At 49.1% G+C, this 25,644-nt stretch overlaps 1 protein-coding gene and 1 long non-coding RNA gene across 6 annotated transcripts in view; one reads left to right on the forward strand and one right to left on the reverse strand.

Annotated features, from left to right (window-relative positions):
- Positions 1-5,730: 5,730 nt before the first annotated feature.
- Positions 5,731-25,644, forward strand: part of PRELID3A (PRELI domain containing 3A) — a 41,931-nt gene continuing 22,017 nt past the window's right edge. Inside the window, exons 1-7 of one of the 5 annotated variants that reach the window (XR_014795285.1) lie at positions 5,731-5,869; positions 11,571-11,739; positions 12,744-12,833; positions 15,621-15,691; positions 15,795-15,897; positions 17,359-17,513; positions 18,778-19,182. Coding sequence is in view for 2 of the 5 variants with exons in the window: in XM_084887354.1 (XP_084743480.1) it covers positions 5,838-5,869; positions 11,571-11,739; positions 12,744-12,833; positions 15,621-15,691; positions 15,795-15,897; positions 17,426-17,479 (519 nt within the window). In the remaining 3 variants the exon portion in view is untranslated. The other 4 variants (XR_014795286.1, XM_084887354.1, XR_014795287.1 and 1 more) reach the window with 4 other exon arrangements.
- LOC311624317 lies at positions 20,081-22,753 on the reverse strand. The gene is made up of 2 exons (XR_014795288.1): positions 22,012-22,753; positions 20,081-21,256 (listed from the first exon to the last, which is right to left on the reverse strand). It is a non-coding gene; the product is annotated as an uncharacterized lncRNA (long non-coding RNA).

Genomic DNA, 25,644 nt, shown 5'->3' on the forward strand with positions numbered 1-25,644 from the left:
TAAGTTTCCGATGAAAAACTACATACGTTATAATGGAGGAAATTAAAGTGCTCAGAAGCAGAAATCAGGTACAAAATTGAAAACATGTATTGGAGAGACTTACTTCAGAAACTGTTTGGAAGAGGAATTAATTACATAGATTTCATACCATAGAAAGCAAAAGACCACAGAGATATACTCTGTTTTAATAATAGTCTAGTACATCTTGGCTATTTTGAGGCTCAGGATAATTCTGAATTTAGTTAGAGAACATGTCCTTAGATTCAAATAACCTATGCGTAGGAGCTCAGAAAATCTAGATGCTAGTGGCACAGGCTCAGAATTGCTGACTTCCCACTATCTCATTCTGCCAGCGTGGCAGGGTAAAGAACCTGTCAATTGAGTCTTTACCATCACTATTTGGGGATCAGTTAAACATCAGAGCTCAGTTTTTGTTATTGTCCTGGGATATTTAAGCCATGTTCATGGCAAACGGGAAAGAAACAGATCCAAAAGTTCTTCAAAACTTCTTACCTGCTGGAATGTTGACTTTCTCCCTAAATTAAAAATCCATTCTGATACAGCAATTTTCAAACATATTTATTTTTAGCAGCAGACCCTTGTAAAAATGAAAATTTGACACAGAATCTCAATACGCAGAAACTAAACAGATAAGAAATAGAAGTAGGACTAGTTGAAAAGCCTCTTAATGTACCCCAGAGATGACCTCCAAAAGCAATAGGGCTCCCCAGAACCATCGTCAACTAGGTGGTTCTGTCTGCGGTTACACCAGATGGAACCCCACCCAGCCGCTCCCAGGCTCGTGACTCCCTAGGAGTCAGGATTGACTCACTGAACAAGCAATTATCAAGTGCTTCTGTTTGCCAGGCGCTGGGATAGATCCTGGGTACGCACAGCGATGAGGAAGGCTAAACCCCCATGCTTGAAGAATTTACATAACCTAGAGCAGAACTGCTTTCCAAACTTTAGGGAACTTTCTGACTGGTGGGTGGCTCGTTAAAAATACCTATTTCTGAGATATAGGCATTTTATCCCAGAGATGTCAATTACAAAGGAAAGAGGTGGAGCTTAGGAATCTGCCTCTTTAATGAGTATTAATCTAGTGGGAGAGACAGAAACACAAACAAGTACAGTCATTATAAAAAAATGTGCTGAGAGTAATGATGGAGGTATGTGGGAGCAATTACGGGAGGAGAAGGAGTGAGGAGCACCCAAGGGGGTGAGCAAACAAAGCTCTGGAAGTAGTTCCACACAGAAGAGGTGGATAGGACAAGCAGGAATTGTCTGGGTGTGGCGGCGGCACCGTTCTGAGGGGCCAGATAGGAGCACGTTGAAGTAACCCAGAAGGGAAGTGAACGGAGTCAGAGGTCAGTGGGGATGGTAGCTAACAATGATAAGGGCTGACACTTATTGTTACTGCCCACAAGTCACTGTACTAAGGACCTCACGTATGTTCTCATTTCATTCTCACAAGTCCTATAGGGTGGGTACCACTAGAATCCCCATTTCATAGATGATCCAATACTGACATTTGCCGAGAGTAAGCAATGTGCAGAAGGGGAGTCAGGTCTGGAACCCAGGTTTGTTTGTCTTCCAATCTATGCCTCCAACTCTAACTGTTAAATCATACCATCTCTTAAAGCATGTGGAAGAAGGGATGGGTTAAAACAATCTGTAAGAGGTAAATTCCGAAGGACTTGCTGACCGATTGGGTGTAGGTTAAGGGATTACTCTAGCTTGGGGTGCCTAGGTGATGCCATCCATGTACCTGGAGAGTGAACCCTGGAAGAGGAATTTGCTTAAGGAAGATGCTTTGGCCATGATGAGTTTGAGGTGGGGACCTAGAGACTACTTCATGGGTAACTGGACATATGGGTCTGAAGCTTGGGATAGAAATAAGATAGAGATACAGGTTTGGGAGTTAGTAGAAACCAAGAAACTTGGTCAGCTCACTTGGGAGAAGGTGTAGATGATTCTCTCTCATCGATGTTTCTAACTCTCTATCCCTCTCTCTTCCTCTCTGTGAAAAATCAATAAAATATATTTTAAAAAGAAAGAAAGAAGTAGTTATTTTAAAAATAAATGAATAACATATTTTTATATGTTAAAACTACGAGAAAACAGTAGAACACACGGGAAGAAGAATCTGCAAAGCAGAGAGACAGAAGGAATATGACAGAGTGGTTGAGTGTCGTTGAAACCAAGGGGCAGAGTTTCAAATGTAGCAGAGAAGTCTAGAAAGAGAAGGACTGACAGTACCCCTTAGACTAGAAAATGTGACGGTTTAATGATGATCCTAATGAGGGCAGTTTCAGGAGCCCATTCCAGTGTACTGTGGAATAGATAAGGGGTAAAAAGGTGGGAAGAGGCCTGCCGGTTTGGCTCAGCATCGTCCTGTGGACTGAAGGGTCTCAGATTAGATTCTAGTCTAGGACACATGCCTGGGTTTCGAACTCAATCCCCAGTGTGGGGCATGAAGGAGGCAACTGATCAATGATTCTCTCTCATCATTAATGTTTCTCTCTCTTTCTCTCTCTCTCCCTCTTCCTCGCTCCCTCTCTTCCTCTCTCCCTTTCCCTCTCTCTCTCTCTCCCTCTCTGAAATCAATAAAAAATATATATATACTTTTTTAAAAAGTGGGAAGAGCAATCGTGGACTCTCCCTCTGAAAGGTTTAGGTGAGAAGTAGGGAGAATATGCATAGCGTTTATAAGGGGATGTAGTAGCTGAAAGACATCTTTCCAATGCTTCACACACACACAGGTTGGCACTTAACACTATCAACTTCGAGAATGGCATGCCTAATCCATCCTTTCCCTTGATGCTTCTGAAATGAGAGAAACGACCCTGGTTCTCAAGCCAACAACATGCAGAATAGGCACTTCAGCCAAAGATAAAAGTTAGGGATGACTTTTGCTCCTGAATTCTCCATTCCTTGGAAATCTTTCCTTAGTTCCCACACCTACTTTGACAAGACCATGCTGAGCTGGCTTCCTGTGAGAGGTTTAACCAACAGCAGACTCTATCATCCCATCTTTTTTTTTTTTTTATGTTTTATTAGTTCTTTTACAGAGAGGAAGAGAGGATAAAGAGTAAGAAACATCAATGAGATGTTTCACATTCCCCACCAGGGATGTGCCCGCAACCAAGGTACATGCCCTTGACCGGAATCGAACCTGGGACCTTTCAGTTCGCAGGCCGACACTATCGACTGAGCCAAACCGGTTTCAGCTATCAATCCATCTTTGCCTGCTAGCTATTGGAGAAAAGACTATATCCTGTGCTTAGTTTAAAGGCCAGTCACCCTTTGACTGGCATCTTTCCAGTTCTAACAGAGACCATAAAACTGAAACAACAAAGACTGCTGGGTGTCACCAAAGCTGATTCATGTGTCACCTGGCCGTGAGCATATGTGTCTGTCTCGGCTGCTTCTCAGAGTGCACTGCTGTGTCTGGTAATTGTGCTGGGGTGCACGGGGGATCTGCCCCGCACAGTGTGAGCGGGCTTTCTCTCTTAAGTAGTCCTATGGAATATGAACATTGTGCTGTCAAACATTTAATTAAAAACAATAAATCTTTGCCGAAACTGGTTTGGCTCAGTGGACAGAGCGTCGGCCTGTGGACTGTAAAGGTCCCAGGTTCGATTCCGGTCAAGAGCATGTACCTTGGTTGCAGGCACATCCCCAGTGTGTGTGTGTGTGTGTGTGTGTGTGTGTGTGTGTGTGTGCAGGAGGCAGCTGATCAATGATTCTCATCAATGTTTCTAACTATCCCTCTCTCTTCCTTTCTATAAAAAGTCAATAAAATATATATATTTTAAAATAATAATAAATCTTTGCCTATCTTAGTGGTGGGTGATTTCTCCTTTGTTTTCTGCAAAACCCAAGCAAGAAAAACAAATCAACCCTCCTGATCCATTTGGGATGAGCACGGGTACAGATTGGTGAAGCAGCCCAGGCCTCGGGCTCCTCTAAGGATCCACACACAGAGGCAGAGTCAAGGGGGAGATGTTTTTGTTTTGTTTTCAAGTTGAGAAACTTGACCACGTTATAATCAAGGGTGGGATGTGGGGTGAAATGACCAGTGGGTGGAGGAAATAGAAACTGTAGAAGGGAAGAGTAGTGGAGCAGGTGCCCGCAGAGGGGACCGAGAAGAGTGGGGTGGTTGCCTGAGACTAGAGGTGGGAAGGGTGTGTGGCCAGGGTCTAGATCAGGACAATAGGTACTGTGTTTTGGACACTTGCTATGTATCTGATACCATACTAGGCGTTGACACCCATTTGTGGTCAATTCAACCACTCTACAGAGACTGGGTCTTAGACAAGTTAAGCAACTTGCTCAGGTCATACAATTAGTACTCGGTTACCCAGTGTCAGACCCAAGAGCCTTTGTCCCAGGGAGGCCCGAAGACAATGGGAGAAGTGGGGAGTCAGTGAGGAGGCTGGGGGAGAAAGCTAACCAGGGGCTAGTGAAGTTTCCAGCGAGGCCTAATGAAACAGGACACCTGTCATTCCCTGTGCGATAATCTGTCAGATTGTGGTTTTTCTCCAGTAGCACAGAGTGCTTGGGCTGGAACCAGAGGAGGCATATTGCAGACTGTCCTGCATAGGTGGGAGAGAACTGGGGGTCAATTCTCTGTGAGCTGTGTTCCGGAATGCGGAGGTTGGGGGGTTGGAGGCAGAAAGGTCTGGAGGAACTGGTGGAATGGAGGAGGCTGGAGATGGCTATGAGGTTGAAGAGCAGGTGTGTGGTACACATGTGGTGGTGCACACAGGAAGGGCCTGAGTCTGTGCTAAGAGGGGCGGTGTATAAGGCCCTTCTCAGCATGGCTCCTAACTTTCTTTCTTTCTTTTTTGTTTAATCATGAGTTCTTTGTAAAGCACATTAGCTTTTTTTTAAAAAAATATATTTTATTGCCGAAACTAGTTTGGCTCAGTGGCTAGAGCGTCAGCTTGCAGACTGAAGGGTCCCAGGTTCGATTCCGGTCAAGGGCATGTACCTTGGTTGCGGGCACATCCCTAGTGGGAGGTGTGCAGGAGGCAGCTGATCCATGTTTCTGTCTCATGAATATTTCTAACTTTCCATTGCTCTCCCTTCCTCTCTGTAAAAAAATCAATAATATATATTTTAAAAGTACACACACACACACACACACACACACACATATATATATATATATATATATATATATATATATATATATATATATAATTGCTTTTTTTTTTTTTTTTTTACAGAGAGGAAGGGAGAGAGATAGAGAGCTAGAAACATCGACCAGTTGCCTCCTGCACACCCCCTACCGGGGATGTGCCCGCAACCAATGTATATGCACTTTACCTGGGAATTGAACCTGGGACCCTTGAGTCCGCAGGCCAACGACGCTCTATCCACTGAGCCAAACCGGCTTCAGCATGGCTCCTAACTTTCTAGCTTCAACTCCTGCCACTTCTTTCTGGGACCCCCACAATCCAGCCTCACAGGTGACTTGCAGCCCCCCAAGAGCACTGTACCTCCTCATACTTCTGGGCTTCTGCATATTCCGTTCTCTTTCTCTGGAAGATGCTTCCAGAACAAGCACGGAGGAGCAGTTCCCCAATCGGCCCCTACAGCGGCGTCCCGCATTCCTATTTTTAGGCGCTGCGGCTTGCACAGTCACCTGACACCCAAGCTGGCGGCTCCCGAGAGCGCCTCGCCCAGACCACGCCCCCTCTGCATCCAGGCCACGCCCCGCGGCATCCCGGCCCGCCCAGGCCACGCCCCCGCAGTACTGAGACCGGAGCCGCCGGCAGCTCCGGGTCTGGAGCCGGGACCCCGCGCGCGGCGGCGGGTGCCGGGCGGCGATGAAGATCTGGAGCTCGGAGCACGTGTTCGGGTGAGGTCGGGCTGCGGGCCGCCGCGGGCTCCGGGCCGGCGCCGGCACTGCCCCCGCGCCGCTGCGGGAGGCCGAGGAAGGCCGGACCCCAGACCCGGCCCTCGCAGAGCCTCCCCAGCCTGGCGTGGACCGTTCCCTCCGCGGCCTCGGCTTCCCGGAAAGGGGCGCAGGCTTTGTCCCTGCGAGGGGCGCCGTCCGCTGTTGGATGGAGTCGCCGCCCGGCCGGCGGAGGCCGTGGTGGGATTCCTGAAGCGCCGGGGAGGGGGTCGGCCTTTCCCTCCGCGGCCGGAGGAGGACGGAGCCCGGGGGTGCATCTCAGCTGGTCCTGTGAGGCCCGGGCGCCCTCCGGGGTGCGCGCCCCCAGCGGGGCGGCCGCGGCCGGAGGGGACCGTCAAGGTGACAGTACTCAACCCCCCCCCCCCCCCCAGGCCTGACCTCGCCCGCACCCCGTTCTCCTCTGGGGCTGGGGGCGTGCGGGCCTGGGGGAGCAGAGGCCTCACTATGCGGTCCGCAGATCACGAACATGAAGCGTGTTGTATAAACGAAGGGTCCACGGCTGCCCAGGAGCTCGGGAGGAGGCAGATGCGGAGGAGGCAGTGGGGGCTGTGGCACGGGGTGCACTTGTGGGCATGGGAGGCCTCCAAGCTAGCCTGGGGAGCTGGGAGCGATTAAAGGTGCCTTCGTGACCTGGGTGGTACCTTCGTCTGAGTCATTTATCTGTGACCCTTGACCCTCTGAAGTCATTCTTTAATATCTCTTAAAGGAATAAAGATTTTTAAATATCCCCAACTCCACTTAGAAAAACTATAATTTAAAAAGAAAAATTTAATTTTTTTTTTTTTTTCACTTCATGGAATGGAATTGTCATCCTTTGGCGTTTTAAATGTAAAATTATAATTAAAAATTTATCAGGTTAGAACCTCAAATTATTTTTAATGAAATCCTTAGACTTGATGAGATCCAATCTTAGTGTTGATTTTTTATTCTCAGTTCTCCCAAGGCTGGGACATAACTGGCAGGGCTAGATGCAGAGGGGAGACTGGAGCCATTGCATCCTGTAGATGCCTGGGCAGGGGGGCTGTTTCGTCATGGAATAGTTGACAAGGACCGCCCTGGAAGTTCATGAAATGTTGACAGACAAGCAGAAGTGAGTTATCAACTGTGAAAAGTCACTACTGATAAAATTCACTGATTTGAAGTGTCAATTCAATAGCTTTTAGTAAGTTTAGAGCTGTACAGCCGCCACCACAGGCCAGTTTTAGAACATTTCCATCCCCCCACAAAGTCCCCTCGTGCCCATCTGCAGTCAGTCTTCGCTCCCATTGCCAGCCCTTCTGTTTCTATAGATTTGCCTTTTCTGGACATTTCATATAAATGTAATCACACAGCATGTGGTCCCTTGTGTCTGTCTTCTTTCACTTAGCATAATTTTTAAAAAATATATGTATTTTATTGATTTTTCACAGAGGGGAAGGAAGCGGGATAGAGAAACATCAATCAGAGAGAAACATCCATCAGCTGCCTCCCGCACACCTCCCACTGGGGATGTGCCCGCAACCAAGGTACATGCCCCTGACCAGAATCAAACCCAGGACCTTTCAGTCCGAAAGCTGAGGCTCTACCCACTGAGCCAAACCGGCCAGGGCTCTCTTAGCATAATTTCATTGAGGTTCATTTGTGTGGTATCCTGTATCAGTACTTCGTTACATTTGTATTCCTGGCACCCTGCCAGTGCCTGCCAGATAGTAGGTGCTCAGTGAGGAGCTGAGGGGTCTTGCTGAGATTAGATGCCATTTCAAAAGGAGGGTGGCTCCCCGCCAAAGAACTTGGCCAACACCAAGCCGCTGTGGACTGGCACTGCTCCCCGGCCATTGATTTTTGAAGTTAAAAGCAAAGGGCTGTGATGGAAACTGACAAACGTGGAGTGCAGCTGGCCAAGGACAGTGCGGGGTAGGCCCTGTGGCTGCCGGGTTGCGAGTGGCAGAGTCGTGTGCGGTGGCACAGCACAAAATAGGAGCCCAGCTTTCTGCCTGGGCTGACTGTGGAGCTCTCCCCTTGCTTAGTCCGTCAAAAATCACCAATTAATTTCTTTCTTTGAGGGTTATAGATTTCTTTATATATGTGTTTCCTTTATATATTTGTTGTACTGTCAGATACATATTTGACCAAGAAAATTAATAAATTTGCTCTGGAAAGGCAAGAAATAATTAGGCACACAACCTTTTGATCATATCAAGGTTTCTTTCTTAGTCCACATGGCATAGAAGCCCCAGGGCCTGGAGAGCAGGCCCAGCAGAGAGCCATCTAAACATGCCTACAGAAACGGAGACCCGTGGAGAAAGGCGTCTACATTTAGTGTGTGTAACCTACACAGGGTTTAAGATTGTCTAAATAGTAATGAAAAAGGTAGGACTGACATATAAAAATATGGAAAGGGGCATCTGAAAGTTAGTCGGTTTATAAACTTCATCCTCACGGCATGGACTTGGGTTTCAGGGAGACCTGTAAACCTTCAGGAGCAGGGCCAACACAAGTGGATTTCTGGCAGAGATTCAAGGCCATATACTCTGAATTCTAACAGCTACCAGGAAAGGTCTCTAGTAGGTAATGTTCATCTCAGGGAATTAAGGGCTCTGGAGGACATGATGTCCTAAAACAAACTTGCTTTCTAGCCAAGAGCAGGGAAAAGAATGCCCCTCCCCCCACTTTTTTTTTTAATAAGCAATTGAGCATTACAGATAAGAGTTGAAGCACACACTCCCAGTGTTGTACCCCCACCCTCTCTCTCCACAGGCAGACAGAATTATGAATTTGGGGGTATCCCTCTGAAGATATTCCATTTGACTACATCTATGTGGGCATGTTTTTATTGTTTTAAAATAGAAATCAGTGACATCAGATATATAGATTTTTAAAAAATTTCCCTTTCCTCTCAACAGTATGGTTTGGAGATCTGTGTGTCTTGTGTATGTATACACACACGTATATGTATCATAGCTATATAATATTCCATTGTATGAATGTGTTGCAGTTTATTCTTTTTCTTATTGAAAGAACATCATTTCCCCCCTTATTACACATCATACTGCAGTGACCAGCTGTGTATATATTTTTGGTCCACTTAATCAGGGACGCACTTAGGCCAGCAATTCTCAAACCCTTCAGCCTCCTGACTTCTTTATTACCTAAGAAAATATTGGGAAACCCAAACAGTTTTTGTTTATGTGAATTATAGCTATCCGTATTTACCATATTAGGAATTAAAACTGACAAATCATATTTATTTATGAATTAAAATGAACCATAAACCCATCACATGAACATAACATTTTTTATTTTAAAACCCCTGTATTTTCCAAAATGCCCCCAAAATTAGTAAGAAAAGTGATACTATTTTTATGCAAATTTCTATAGTGTCTGACTTGATAGATTCTATTAAATAGAAGGTGGCTTGATATTCATATCTTGCTTCTGCATTCAGTGTTTAGAGTATTGTTTTGTTTGAAGCATGTGAGTAAAACCCAGCCTCACACAGTGTGTGAATAAAACACTGGAAAAGGTAGGAGTATTTTAATAGTCTTTTAAAGTAATTGTGGCTATTTTAAAAAATATATATTTTTTATTGATATTTTACAGAGAGGAGGAAGGGAGAGGGAAAGAGAGCTAGAAACGTCGATGAGAGAGAAACATCGACCACCTGCCTCCTGCACACCCCCTACCGGGGATGTGCCCGCAACCAATGTACATGCCTTTGACCGGAATCGAACCTGGGACCTTTCAGTCCGAGGACCGACGCTCTACCACTGAGCCAAACCAGCTTCGGCTAATTGTGGCTATTTTTGTTACTACAACAAAACTAATGTAAAATCTGAAACCATAATGACCAGAGTAATTGGCCTGTCCAACATTTTAAATGAGCCTCTCACTGTTGTGTGATTCTGTGGCATCTGGCACTGCTCATTGGGAGCATATGGGTTTCCCCGGTGACAATATGGGGCGCCATGGGAGTGCATACAAGTTTTTGAAATTTTCACCCAAAACCCAAGTTTTATCTTTGGCAACAAATACTATCAGTTGTTTTCCTTGAAGTGATGGGCCCATTTAATTGGTTTTTGAGAAAATGTCTGCCAGATAACCAAAGCTAGTACAAGTGATGGGCATGGAAGGAAGAAGCCAGCTGGGCCCACCACCCCCAGCTGCCCAGCACTTCCCGGCCTCCTGAGACAGTAAATGTCCATTGAGTGAAAAAGACGAACCATGTCTTAGCAGCATCGTGGAGCCGTGTTGGCCTTGCAGACCGCCTGAAAGAGTGTGGGAACCGCTGGGTGTGTGAGGTGGGCCGCGCTCAGATGTGGGCCCAGAGTTGCTTAAGTAGGGTGCAGGTGACTTCGCCTTGTTTGGGCTACCCTCATCCTTATTTTAAAAAAATGGCTGTTATGGAAATTTCAAAAGTATGAAAAGGGAAGACTAGGATGACGAGGCCCAGGGCCACCTTCCAGGTCGACAGCTCCCCTCTCGCAGCCAGTCTGGTTTCACGTGTCCCCACCTACTGTTCTTTCCTCCAATTTGTTATAGGCAAATCCCAGACGTCCTGTCATTCCATCCCAGCCCCTGTCTCTACACCAGGGGTCTTCAAACTACGGCCCGCGGGCCACATGCGGCCCGCAGAGGAGTCTGATCCGGCCCGCCAGGTTTTTTGGGCAGTGAGCGCAGCCGAGGTGTTACAGTAGGAATTAGTAGTTCATATAGTCCGGCCCTCCAGCTCTCTGAGGGACCGTGATCTGGCCCCCACTTTAAAAAGTTTGAGGACCCCTGCCACCCTCACTATGCATAGAGCGGGCCTTGGTTATTTTATGTCTTCCCGCTTCCCAGTGTGGGTAGGGAATGAGGCCTCCCGCCTCCCTGGTGCCAGCTCTGCCCTCAGTTCAGCCGCCCTGCCGTGGGGCACAGAGGCCGAGCGCCCTGGGGATGGGTTCCCACCCCACCATGGCCACCGCGAGCCAAGCCTTTACTCACTGCAGCAGTGCAGGCAAGAGTGAGAGATGGTGCCGCTCCCTCGTGCTGTCACCCCATGGCACAGCAGGGGAGGGCGGGTGGCAGGCCAGGGATGGGGAGAGTTGTCTCCCTGCGCAGAAGCCCTAAGCTAACGCTTTTACCTCTCTGAGGACTGGAGGGAGGGTGGGAACAGGAAAAGTGTGGAGCCACAGGGAAGGAAAGAGCCTGGGCCAAGGCCCCAGTGTGAGGAGGCGTCTGGTCTGCGAGGCCTCTGGACTGGGGATGCCCACCAGGTGAGATGAGCATGCGCGCAGCTGCCAGGCTCCTCAGTTGTTGTTGTTCTTGTTCCTGTTCCTGTTGTTGTTCTTGTCATTGTTCTTGTTCTTGTTCCTGTTCCTGTTGTTGTTCTTGTCATTGTTCTTGTTCTTGTTCCTGTTCCTGTTCCTGTTCGTGCCCCAGGTTCCTGGCTCAGCCGGTGGCAGAGCCTTCTGATTGCCTTTGGTTGGCTCAGCAGGATCCCAGGACGCAGGATTTAGGTGGGAGCTGGACTCCTGATACGCATTAGTTGGATATGCCTTCAATTAGAACCAAAAGGAAAAACTCGATTCGGTTCACTCTGGCACACTGCACCTCTGGCTCCCAGCGCCGCTCTGGTACCCGCTGCAAAAGGCTTGCTTGCTCATGCCAAGATTGTCTTTCCCTCCAGCCACCCATGGGACACGGTCATCAAGGCCGCCATGCGGAAGTACCCGAACCCCATGAACCCCTGCGTCGTGGGAGTGGACGTGCTGGAGCGCAGCGTGGACCGCCGCGGCCGGCTCCACAGCCACCGCCTGCTCAGCACCGAGTGGGGGCTGCCCGCCCTCGTGAGAGCGGTGAGCCCGCAGCCGCCTGCCCCGCTGCCCCTGCCCCGCTGCCCCTGCCCCGCACCGCCCTGCCCCTGCACCGCCCTGCCCCTGCACCGCCCGGCCCTGCCCCTGCCCCTGCCCGGCCCTGCCCCTGCCCCTGCACCGCCCGGCCCTGCCCCTGCCCCTGCCCCGCCCCGCCCTGCCCCTGCCCGGCCCTGCCCCTGCACCCCGGCCCTGCCCCTGCACCGCCCCGCCCCGCCCGCACGGCTGTGCTCCCACTACACCTGCATCCCCCGGCTGCACCCCCTCCGCCCCAGCGGGCACCATCTGCAGGAAATGACTCCCTTCCCTCAGAGCGCCCACTCGGGATGTCCAGGCAGCCCGAGAGATGGTCTGTTCCCCTGCAGACGGCACAAAACTGTCCGTCTCCGTGGGCCCGACACACCCCCTGACACGTGGCGTGGCTCCGCCCTCGGCCCCCCGCCGGCACAGAATCCCCTCCGGCCTCGCTTGGGCTGCTGAAATAAACACCACAGGTTTGGGGGCTTAAACCACAGACATTTGTTTCCTCTGTTTTCGAGGCTGGAGGTACAAGAGCAAGGTGCCGGCAGGGCAGTTTCCTCTGAGGACGTGAGGGATGGGTCTGCTCCAGCTTCTCCTTGGCTCAGAGACGCCTGCCCGCCCACCACCTCCTCACATACTGGGCCCTTGCCCACCCGGAGCTCTGCGTGGCACCCTCCCTCCCTCCCAGGCTCTGCCGCTGGCAGAGGGCCTTCTCTGCACTCCTGCCCCCCACCCCCATTTTCCTTTACATCAAAGCATTCATTACACTCAGACACTCAGGTCCACTTGAAGTCATTCATTTGTCCAGCGTCTCTCCCACCTGCTGGGACAGAAACCTGAGGGTACCGCGCAGGTTCATGGCGCACCCCCACCCGCGTACAAATGAGTAAATGACACGGCGTTTTGTGTTTGATGCTACACAATGACATTGTAACATTCCATTATGCTGGTTTTGCTTTGTCTTTTAGATTTTGGGGACCAGCAGGACTTTAACATACATCAAAGAACACTCTGTGGTGGACCCAGTGGAAAAGAAGATGGAGCTTTGTTCCACCAATGTAAGCAATGGCCTAAGCTGGGAGAGGTGGTTGGTATGGCGTGGTGGTGGTGCGTAACGGCTTCCTTTACCTTTATGTCCAGCCCACCTTTGGTCTGAGCGATCGCTTGTTTCTCATAGGTGAACTTATTTAGTAGGACGTTATTATCTTTTTAACCCAGTACAGTGTCTAGAAAATGCACGTAATGATGAACTGTCACAAAGTGAACACATCTATATAAGCAGTGGACAGATCGAGAGACAGAATGTGTCCACCCTCCCCCATCCCTTGTTCCTTTCCAGAATCGCCAACCCCCCTACCCCCAACCTCTATCCCAGTGGTCGGCAAACTCATTAGTCAACAGAGCCAAATATCAACAGTACAACGATTGAAATTTCTTTTGAAAGCCAAAGTTTTTAAACTTAAACTTCTTCTAATGCCACTTCTTCAAAATAGACTCGCCCAGGCTGTGGTATTTTGTGGAAGAGCCACACTCAAGGGGCCAAAGAGCCACATGTGGCTCTCGAGCCGCAGTTTGCCAACCACAGCTCTATCCTGACTTCCATTGGCAAGGGTGATTTTTAGCAGTAGTTTCATTTTTCTTTGGACTTAGCAGAAATTTTAAAGGCAATTTTCCTCCTTCACTCCCTCTCACTTCTCTCAATTAAGAAACTGTACTTTGGCTTAATGCATACTCAAAAACATGTTGGGGAGGATGCATCGGCTCGGCACACGGTGTACTTCATGAAAGCTCACTGTGGACGTGTCTCTGTGTGCTGGAAGGTTGGGTCCTGAACCACGTGCAGTGTTGGCATACCATCCCTGACCTTCCCCTCGTCCCAGGCAGCCCCGCTCACTGTGTGAAGTCACAGGGAGCCATTGGCCCGCTGACAGTTCACATATTCCGTTTTCTCTCCTCCACTTGGAAATTCCACTCCGTCCTTCACGAAAGTTTAGTTTCCAGTAAAGAAGGATTGTTCATGCTCCGGTGAGGCCCAGTGGGAAGGAGATAGGGTGTGGCGCAGGACAGTTGTGAACCCGTGTCCTGAAATTATCACGGAATGGTGGTAGGACTGCGTATGTTCCTGACTAACCTTTTCTGGGTCCCACATGCCTTGCCTTGAAAAGAAAAAAGAACAAACCTCACAGTATTGTTATGAGGATTAATGTAGGGAAATAAGGTTTATAAAGGCATAAAAATATTGCACATAGAAAGATAATAGCTAATCGGAGTTTCATTGTTAATGTTGATATTTTCATACACTGTATTCACTGTAACTAATGAGCTTTTGACTACTCTGTACTCAATAGCAGGAAGGAGATTTCCCTGCTAACCACTCTGCCAGAACAGAGGCCAGTCTACGGAGCACCATAAAAGATTATTACATGAGCAAAGTATTGATATAAGTGCTTTAAGTTTATCATTGCTGGAAGATTGTATTGCCTTGGACCACTTGAACTTAAAAAAAAAAAAAAAAAGGTCTTATATTGGAATTGGCTCTTTGGTAAGAGAGTAAATTGGGTCAAACAAAGACGAAATTCCATTGGCCAATATGGCAGCCATATGTGGCTATTTCCGTTTCAATTAATTAGGAATAAGTGAAATTAAAAATTCAGTTCCCCTGCACACTAACCACATTCCAAGTGTACACTGGCCATGCATGTTTAATGACTTCGACAATGAACAGCTCAGAGATAGAACATTTCTAATATATATATTTTAAAAATATATTTTTTTATTGATTTCAGAGAGGAAGGGAGAGGGAGAGAGAGAGAGAAACATCAATGATGAGAGAATCACTGATCGGCTACCTCCTGCCCCACTCTGGGGATTGAGCCCGCAATTCAGGCATGTGCCTAACTGGGAATTGAACCGTGACCTCCTGGTTCATAGGTTGAGCATCAACCACTAAGCCACATTGGCTGGGCAGGACATTTCTAATATTATATAAAATTCTGTGGGACCGTGCTATTCTACAACTCCAGTTTTCAAATAGTTCTTAATAGAAAATATTAAAAATGTACTTGGGGAAACTAGTTGGTTTACAGGACACAGCACTGAGGAGATACCTCTATACCTTGCTCTCACAGTCTGTGCAGACCTAGCATGCTGCCCTGTGAAACCCCAGGACACTGTCCCAAAGCCAGAGCCCGCCCCTGGTGGGCGAGAAGCTTCCCGCTGTTTACCTGCATGCTAACCCAGGAATATGTTGTCCTTTTTTTGCTGAGGGTTTGGAAGTTTGAAAATACAAGTTCTCTCACTATCCAAAAGTCCAGTGTTCCTATAAAACCTTAGGTAAGCCGAAATGGTGTCGAGTGAAGAAGCGGTTTCATGAGGACACACCCTGGTCAGGATGTACAAAATAAACGGAGGGAAAGCACAGATGCTCACCGACAGCTCGCAGCTCCACTGGGGCTTGCTGCTGAGATGCTAAGTGTGGCTCCTGAATGCTGTTTTTGCTTGTCACCTTTTCTCATAAAAGCAAAGACCCTCTTCAAGTTTCTATCAGTTAGCAAATGGTTTCTATCAGGGACTAATGTAGGTCTTTCCTAAAAGCAAAGTAGCATATGCAAACTTTTGAAAAAGCGGGGGCTCCCTGTCCCTGCAAGGCCAGGCCCCGCTCAGATGGGGGTGGAGAGAGGCCGGTGACAGCCGCCAGGATCGGTTTCCATGGGACCTAATACGGTGGCGCCTTCTGAGCCAAAAGGTTTCTTCCGTTCCGTGTTGGGGATGGAAGAGTGTGGCCGCTGGTTTGGGAAGAAATGGAAGAGAAGCAGAACCTAAAGCCATTGTTCCTTTTCTTTAAGATCACGCTCACAAACCTGGTGTCGGTGAACGAGAGGCTGGTGTACACCCCCCATCCGAAGAACCCTGACATGTACGTGGTCTTGCCCGGCTCCACACGGTGAACTCCGAGTCGGGGCGGGGGGGGGCCTCCCTCCCCAGGGCAGCTCAGCCTTGTGCTTCTTGCTCCCCTGTAGGACGATGCTCACCCAGGAAGCCATCATCACCGTGAAGGGGATCAGCCTGGGGAGCTACCTGGAAGGCTTAATGGCCAACACAATATCATCCAACGCAAAGAAGGTACGGCTCTCCGTCCGCCCTGGGTGTGCTCCGGCTGTTAGGGGCCAGGGGAGGCGGGTGGACACAAGGGCCGTGTCCATGCGTGCTGGGCCCGCTGTCTAGTTTAGCTCGTCCGGCTGCACATGCTCCACATTTACATTCAAAACTGGAAGGTGAGCCATCTGAGGGAAACGAGTAGGGGAAAGCCAGCCGAGGCGAAAAGCTGAAATAATCGGCTCAGCTATTAAACAGACTCCACACATCAAAATGCTGAGTGTTTACATCATCAGGCAGGGTATTGGGGGTTTTCACCGGTTTCCTATTGAATAGGCCTTGGGTAGCTTTGGCCCCACCTCTCCGTCTGCAGGCTTTCCCTGGAGGCAGCTGGCCTCTGGCGGCCCGGGAGGGAGCTTGGTGGGGGTGAGAGGAGGAAGGAGGCACCCGGAGCCGTCCTGCCGGGTGCCCGGGCGGAGGCTCAGCCCCAGGGACGCTCCCGGGGCCCAGGCTGCCTTCCTCTGCAGCAGGGGAGAGAGCTTGGACGTGTGCAGGTTCGAGGTGATGCCTGCCGCCCACGAGGGCAGGGCCTGGGCTTTTCGCCCGAGCTTCCTTCACAGGCTCCCACCTTCCCCGGTGTCCTCCCTCTGCTCCCACCCTGGCTCTCCCCCCCTCCTGTGTCTTCATAGTGAGAAGCGATGCCTCTGTTGGTCATCCGTTAGCTGCTGCCTGAGCCGTCCCTCCCTTCCTACCGCGCTTAAGTCAGATCCCAGCGGAAAACCGCTTTTGCTCGCATTTAGTCTAGAAGAGCCAGTCTGCCCCACTGTTTAGAGAAATCCAGACCTGAGAAACGAATGCCGTCGCTTAGCTCGTTCAGGGAAGGTGAAACCACAGGGCCCGACACCGCAGGCACTGTGTCCGCGAGCCCTCCGCGGTAGGGGGCGGGGTGGGGGGGCAGCCTTACCCGTGAGTCCGGTGTCTGGCTATGGGCAGGCGCCCTCAGGTTTGTGAAAAAACACAGGAGGAACTCAATCCTGGGCGAGCCAAGGCCACCTCAGACCTTTTATGAGACAAACCGGGGTAAACTCAGTGCAGCCAAACACAATTCTTTTACTCACTTACCGTAGGGGTCGAAGGCCTGGTAGAGAATCAGTCCTCCCTCCAGTTGCAGTTACGGTTTGACAGAACCCCTGGTCAATTGGGGAGGTGCCTGGGAGGGCTGGGAGGCCGAGGGTGGGCACAGGAGCGGGGAGCTGGAGTCAGGTCCCCCGGCTTCGGAGCCAGAGCTCAGGGATGACGCCTGGAGCCGGGAGGGGGCTGCCCTTCCCCTCGGCCCACACTCAGGGGGCCTGCGGATGGTGTCCGTGTAGCCAACCTGGGGCGGGAGTTTTAGGCAGAATGCATACCCCTTAATTTTGAACTTGAGACACTGCCTGCTTGCAGGGAAATTGTTACTGTTGTACCTTTAAAACCGGCGTTTAATGCCAGGCTTGCAGCTGCCGCTGCAGGAGGCCGAGCTCTCACACCCTGTTGAAACCCTTCTGTGTTGCTCCAGGGGTGGGCTGCTATTGAGTGGATAATTGAAAATCCTGAAAGCGCTGTGAGCTAACGGGGCCTGCGCCTGCACCTCAGGATCGACAGTGGTAACTACCTCCCTCCTCCCTAAGCCGCCTGAGGACCAGCCGCTGGCCGTCCGCGTGCATGGTGTGCGGGGCGGAGGCGCCCTGTGAGCTGGAGCTGGTGCGAGTCTCCACCCTGTGCTCCGTAGTGGGGAACAGTCACTGGGTCTGTCCTCGTCCTCGTCCAGCTCCTTGTTTCGTGGCAGGATTTGTTTTCCTGGGAAGCCCGAGTGCTTGTCACCTTGCCTCTATGAAGTGCTTGCTTACATCCCTACAACCTGTGCAGAGCACAGGGCGTTTTCACTTGTAGATCCAGACCGTGTTAAAGGCCGAGGTACGGGAGGGTTGTTTCATCGGAGTGGGATCTGAATATCTGCACGTGTTCTTTTTTTTTTTTTTTTTTTTTTAATATATTTTTATTGATTTTGTACAGAGAGGAAGGGAGAGAGACAGAGAGTTAGAAACACCGATGAGAGAGTCATCGATCAGCTGCCTCTTGCACACCCCCCACTGGGGACATGCCCGCAACCAAGGTACATGCCCTTGACCGGAATCGAACCCGGGACCTTTCAGTCCCCAAGCCGACGCTCTATCTACTGAGCCAAACCGGTTTTGGCTGCACGTGTTCTTATAAAGACTCCCCTGGGCCTGGAGCCCATGCTGAGAGCAGAAAGGGGGCCACCTCCTCACTCCCCGCGCTCCAGCCCCGGCCGTGCACCTGCCGCTGGCCGTGTCCTGTTAGTGGCAAAAGCGTCTCGGTGAGCTGCCCACACACCCTTGGCTTCCTAGGTCAGCACTGGCCGGATTGTCAACACGGATTTGACACTCAATGGTCAGCAGTGATCTTGCCATCTCATAAGAAAGTCGAAGTTTCCTGCTGCCTTCCGTTTATGGGGTCCTTACCCTCCTGCCTTGAAACTCCTCACCCTGCGGACTCTCTCCGCTGTGCTGCTCTGGGACCCGCCCGCGGTCAGTCTGTCTGCAGCCTCTGGGGATACATTTGGTGTCTCAGTCGGCAAACCACAGCCACAGGGCTCAGGCCTCTTTAAGAACTTCTTGCTGGTTTTTCTTAAGTCACTGAGGTTTAGGCTTGCCAAACACCTTTACCTTGAACCCAAGGTCATGGTCTGCGGCTGCTCCTCTTTTCTGCCATGGGTGAGGTGACCGCTGGGTGGGCTCGGTGTGTGTGGGCAGCGTGGTGTGTGGGATGGTGTTGGTTTGAGTTGTGGGCTCTGCCACATTCAGTTTCCTCATACACTGGAGCTAAACTGCCTCCATCTTTAATCAGATGCCCAAAAAATCAAAGAGGAAAGAAAGGAAGGAAGAAAGAAGTGAGTCCTGACTACGATCCAAGGGCCCAGTGTGGGAGAGGTGTGGACTCTGCTGGCCTCGCCTCCCGCCTGCTCACAGTCTCCGCCAGGCTCCTCCGAGGCGACCCCAGGACAGGGAGCTCGGCCGGTGCAGAAGGAGAGTGAGACCCGAAGGAGGAAGACCTCTCACAGGAGGAGGACAGGACTTTGTCATCCCGATTGCTGAGTGCGTCCTGGGGGCCGGCCCTGCCTCGGCCCCGCCACCCCCACGCCAGCGCTGAGTCAGACGGTTCTTGTGCCTTTGTCTGTTTTCTCCTTAGCAACGGCTCCCGGCTCCTCCTTGCCAGGTCTTGGGAAAGCACTAAACAGCTTTTCTCTTCTCAGATCAGTGCCCGTTTCCCTCCCGAGCCTCTTAAATAACAGTCTCCACCACCATCCCTTCACACATGTCTGTTACCATCTGCCACTTCAGATGGTGTTGCCATGCACCCTCCTCCTCCCCTCATCGCTGCGCAGATCTGCACACGCAGGGTGGGGCGTGCACCCCGACGGTGACGTGTGGCTGACAGTACGTGAGCCCTCCCGTCAGAGGCAGATGGGTGAGGAGAGCAGAGCTCTGTCCTCGGCTGCACCTGGTCTGTCCTGCCGTCCTGGGACCAGCGACCCCCGTGCTGAAGGCCGGGTCCCTGCGCCCCGTTCGGACCTGCCTCAGGGAGAGCCACCGCTGTCCTGTCAGCTTGACGGCGCTTCCCACATTGGGAGTTTTCATTTTCCCATTTTCAAAAGTAAAATGTGCAGTCTCTTTCAATATCTTTCAAATTATAAAACCTTTAGAGAAGGCCTTCTCCATAAAGGATGGGCAGAACTGTGTTTTATTAGGTATTGCTTTTTGCCTGATAATAGTACTTCCAATCCAACATTAAATTATTGTTATTTTATTAGACTGCTTTTTGCATATAGCGTAAGGCAAAATAGAGTTTTTATGACAAAAACAAACACTCATACCCCTTCTGCATGGCAAGGTTTGCCCCTTCTGAGAGGACTCTGAACTCTTGGCTGTTTCTGCCATTTACTGCTAGATTTCTAAATATATAGGCCTATTCTGCTTTTTTTTTTTTTTGGATTCAATAATTTTAGATGCGGCCTGTTGACTTCCCGTGGTGGTGGATTATTATTTTATCTCTCTTACAGCTTCTCTCCCTCCCCCACTTCCCCAATACAGCTGTGTTGTAATTTATGGTTTAAAGGAACATTCAGAAATACCAACATTTTGAAAATACATTATTATTTTTTACCAAGCCAAATGTAAATACCAGAATTATGTTTTCTTACCTAAGTTTTTTCTCTGGAAGGTAAACTAATCTCATTCTCTTCATCTATTTATTTCTTAAAAGGCTGGCTGAGCCCTTTACACTCTGCAATACCCCGCCACATCGCTGCCCACAGGCGGTCCCTCTCCCGGTTCCCTGGCGCTGCCGCCCCGGGGCCTGGCCTCACTCTCCCGGGGCCCAGCAGCCGCAGGGCTATCTTCACTCCCGGCCCTTCCTTGGCGCCTCCTGTCCGGGGACGTGCCTCCTGGATTCCCTGCCTCTTCCCTTTCCAGTTCCCAAAGGGAAGGACATCTTGTGGTAGCACCGAGGACTTAGCACATCTGAAAATGTCTCTTCTGTTCTCACCCTTCGCTTATGATTCCAGATAAAAAATGCTTTCACTCGAAGGGGAGAGGCATTGCTCCATGGTTTTGCACTCTGGTGCTTGATCTCCGCTGGGGCTTTTTTCTCTCAAAGCTTTTAGGATCTCTTTACCTCTGATCTGGGAAAATGCATACGGCTAAGCCTGGTTTGAAGTGATCTTTTAAAAGTCACTGAGCTGTAGGTGTTAAATTCCTGGTTTTGATATTATACTATAATTATATAAGATGCTGTTAGGGGGAAGAGGGTGAAAGGTGCACGAGGCATTCCTGTGGCATCTTTGCAGCTTCCTGTGGATCTATAATAATGTCAAAATTAAAAGTTAAAAAAATATATAAATAGTGACATCACAGAAAATGGCAGTGGTGGGGCTCCAAGAATCAGTCCCTCCAATGAAACAGCCAATAAGCTGGTGTGATCACTTGTTTGTCAGTTTACTTTGTTCATTAGGTTCCACATATGAGTGAGATCACATGGTACCTGTCTCTCTGGCTTATTTCACTTAGCATAATGCTCTCCAGGTCCATCCATGCTGTCACAAAGGGTAAGATTTCCTCCTTTTTACGGCTGAGTACTATTTCATTGTGTAAATGTACCACAGCTTTTCTACCCACTCATCGACGGATGGACACTTGGAATGCTTCTAAATCTTGGCTATCCTATATAATAAAAGCCTAATATGCAAATCAGCCGAACAGTGGAATGACCCGTCACTATGATGCTCACCGACCATCAGGGGGCAGACGGTCAACGCAGGGTCTGCCCCCTGGTGGTCAGTGCACTCCCACAGTGTGAACACCACCAGGCTGACTGGAATAAGGGGCTGCTCAGAGGGCAGGTTAACAGCTGCTCAGCTGACCAGGATGAGCAGTGTCCCCATAGCTGCCGACCCCTGCAGGCCACGCCCCCACCAGTGCAGGAATCCTGTACACCAGGCCTCTAGTTGTAAATAACGCTGCAATAAACACAAGGGTGCATATATTCCTTCAAATTAGAGTTTGGGTTTTTTTGGATATATTCCCAGAATTGTAATCATTGGGTCATAAAGCATTTTCATTTTTAATTTTTTGAGGAAACTCCATACTGTTTTCCACAGTGGCTGCACCAGTCTGCATTCCTACCAGCAGTGTACTAGGGTTCCCTTTTCTCCACATCCTCACCAACACTTGTTTGTTGATTGATAATAGCCATTCTGATAGGTGTGAAGTGATTTTAATTTGCATTTCTCTGATGATTAGGACATTGAGCATCTTTTTATAAGCCTATGGGCCATGTGTATGTCCTTTTTGGAAAAGTGTCTATTCAGGTCCTTTGCCCTTAAAAAAAAAAAAATCCTCACCGAGGATACGGTTATTGAGTTTTAGAGACATTTCTCTGAAGAAGATGTGGAGAAGAACAAGCATTGACAAAAATGCAGAGAAACTGGAAACTTTGTGCATGCTGGTGGTGTCGCCACCGCATGCCTCATTATATACTCAAAAGTATTGAAAACAGGAAGTACTCAACTATAGGAATGTTCACAGGAGAATTCATAGCTAAAAGGTGGAGATAACCCAATGTTTTTCAACTGATAAATGGATAAACTAAATGTGGCGTATACATGCACTGGAATATTTTTCAGCCTTAAAAAGGCATGAAGTACTGATACATATTACAACGTGGGTGAATCTCTAAGACATGCTGAGTAAAAGAAGCCATGCACAGAAGGCTTCATCCTGTATGACTTCCTTTACACATGGTATCTGTAGTTGGTAAAGCTGTGTAGACACAAAGCAGATAGGTGTTTGCCAGATGGTGGGGAGGCACACATGGGGGAGACTGCTTAATGGGTGCAGGACTTCCTTTTGGAGGAATGGAAATGTTTTTTTGTTTTTTTAATATATTTTATTTTTTACAGAGAGGAAGAGAGAGGGATAGAGAGTTAGAAATATTGATGAGAGAGAATCATTGATCAGCTGCCTCTTGCACAACCCCTACTGGGGATGTGCCCGCAACTCAGGTACATGCCTTTGACCAGAATCGAACCCGGGACCTTTCAGTCTGCAGGCTGACACTCTATCCACTGAGCCAAACCGGTTTCAGCTGGAAATGTTTTGAAATTAGATAGAAGTGGTGGTTGCACGACACTAAATGCACTAAATACCACTGAGGGCATACTTTAAAATGGTTAAGGTATGTGAATTTCACCTCAGTAAAAAATAAGGAAATAGTTTTAAACAAACACACACACACACACACACACACACACACACATATATATATATATATATATATGTGTGTGTGTGTGTGTGTGTGTGTGTGTATATATATATATATATATATATATATATATATATATATATTATATGTATATTAAAGCTGAGGTCAAGTTAAAAAAATCATTGTGTGGGAAAGTTGGGGGCCTCTTGGGTCTGGTAATGATTTACTACTTGATAATTTCTCTACCATTCTCTTATCTTTTACTGGAAGGAAGTCCAGTATTAAGCTTCCTGGATTGATCTTGTAATTTTCTTATTTTTCTCTCCTCTTTTTCTATCTTCTGGGAGGTTTCCTGGAAATTGCATTTTTAATCTCTAAATCTTTGTTGGTTATAGCATCCCGTTCTTGATTCACAGATATAGGGCCTGGCCTCTCCCTGCAGAAATAAACGGTGCAAAGCTCTCCTCTTTCCTCCGCGTCTGCTCCCCGTCCCTTTACATTGGAGGCTCTCCTCTCCTCAGCTGTCAGCCCATGTAGTCCCCAAGCGAAGCGAGCTCTGGGTGCCGGGCAAGGCCACCGCAGCGGGGCTCCCCTCGGGGCTGCCACCACAGGGTGTCCTGCAGCCGTTTCCTTGACCCCCAACTACTTTCCTCTGGAATGGCTGTCTCTCTCCACAAGACCCCTCAGCCTACGGGGGTGTGTGTAGGGCTCCCAGGGGCCTAAGAGCCCAGCTGTGACATCCTCCTCCTCCAGCCTGCCCCTGCCCCTGCCCCTCCCTGCGGGCCCTCCTCTCTGGACACTCCCAGGCTCTGAGTGGCGGTGTCTGCCCCACGGTGCCACGTCACTGCTGTCACTGCTCCGGCCCGTTTCCAGCTTCACGTGGTCGGGGGAGGCTCCTGACCCGACGCGGTTTCTGAGGTTTGTGTTTCTGTTCTTTTCCTTGTAGTTCTATGGACTTTTCGGAGACAAGGGCAGAAGGTCCTTTTCCCACCATCTTGTATCGCCTTTATAAACAATACAAATTTTAAAAATACATAAAAGCCATCCATGTCTGTGATTGAAAGAAAAAAATAGGAGTGTCTGTAGGGTAAAAGCCTCCCCCTGAGAGAGAGAATGGCTGGCCTCTGCCAGCTGACTCCCAGATTTTACAAATGCTTGGTGCATATGGAAGTGTGTGTGTTTTTCTTTTTTCTTCTATTAAACATGGATGGATCATACTGTACGCACTGTTTTGAGTCTGTCTTTTTTTCTGCTTTTAAGCACCATTGTCTTGAAAAGGTCCCTCTTGAGGATTAGCTGTTTAGCACCGAAGTCTCAATTCTTGAGAGATTTGAGGGCTCCTGGCAGATTAGTTCCGGGTTGCAAAGGCGGTGGGTGCAGACAGAGCATCTGGTGCCCTCGTGGCGGGCATCCCGCAGACTCTGCCCGAACCCTTCCTCCAGCGACGACCTCTTGGTCCACCCGTAAGGAGCTCTGTATAACCTCCTGAGGCGATGCTCCAGAGATGGTCATGGACGGAGTTCTGTCCTACAGGGACATGGAGACTGTGGTTTGGGAAACCATGTGTGGAAGCCAGGATGTGTCAGGCAGGCAGTCACCTGATGCTGCAGGACGGGGAAGGTGAGCAGAGGTCCCCGCCAGCTGTGGAGGAAGATGCTTCCCGGGCAGGGGCAGTTGTCCATGTAGGCTATTCGGCCACTTCAGTTTGGGGGAGTGGAGTAAAAATAAGCACATACGTGTGTTTTTTTGTTTTGTTTTGTTTTTTTTTTTAAATCCTCCTAGGCTTTTCATTATAAATAAATGTTGTTTTCCTTAGGGTCAGCCACTAAGTAAGAAAGCAAAGTGATTATTGTCGGAATTTGTTTAGTGTAAAGCAGTTTGGCTTTAGGACATGGTCTGGTTTAGTTCTGGGCATGGCTTCAGTATTTATTTGTGCAACTCCATTTGGAATTCACCATCGGAACACAATGTTTCAGAAGACATTGTGAAAGCTGGGTGCAGATAGCCAGGTGAAATTTAACCTGGACTTCTAAATTAAGAAAATATTCAAAAGCCCAACTTTAACCATATCGTCTTGTTTCATAACGATTGTCTACACTGCTATGGCCCCACAGGTGATTTTTTTACAAGCAGACATTCCCTGCTCAGAGATAAAACTTTCCCAATGGGGACTATTAAGGAGGTCAAATCAGGTTGATCCAGGTCATGCCCAGCTCAAAGTTGAGACTAAGATATGCTTCTGGTCTGAGTGCTCCAGTCTGAATTTTGTGATACAAACCACATGCAGAAATAAATTGTATTTTATTATAAAAATAAAATTTAAAAAATAAGTAAAAGGTAAGAAATAAATGTAGACACAGCCTCAGTGTTCTCTCGCCTGGCATTCACCCTCCTCCCTGGGCCGAGGGGCTGGACACTCACCAGAGGGAACATTTGTGGAAACGCAGCCGAGAAACACAGGAAAGGGACTCGAGAAAGGGAGCGGTGGCTTTGCTACATCTTGGCCTATGGCTTACCTTCACTCTTTTTGTTTTTGGTGGGAAGGTTTTTTGTTTACTAAACAAGAAGTTAATTTAAATCTTTGATATCCTTTTCCCAGAAACCAAAATGTGAGAGTGAAAAAGCGAATGGCTTTCTCACACTCTATAGCCTGACACTCAAATAGAAGTTTCTTGTGAGGTTTGATCCTCAAGTTTGCTGTGATCAGAGAGTCCCCTAGGCTTCCTCAGAAAAGTGCTGTTTCACAGCCGGGCACTGTGGTTTTGAACAGCGGAGCCCGCGGTTGACCTTGGGAGCTGTTAACACTGCTGACCGATCCCAGGCTGTGAGCCCCAGGGGTCCTGCCAGGTCTGGGCTGGGAGCTCACCAGGCCAGAGGGCACTGCCACGCCCATTGCGTGCCTGGCGCTCTGCCCCTGATCGCACAGGACTGGTTTCCTGTTCTCCCTGTGTTGCA

Source organism: Pipistrellus hanaki (assembly GCF_964339955.1).
Source record: "Pipistrellus hanaki genome assembly, chromosome: 6".
Lineage (NCBI taxonomy): Eukaryota > Metazoa > Chordata > Mammalia > Chiroptera > Vespertilionidae > Pipistrellus > Pipistrellus hanaki.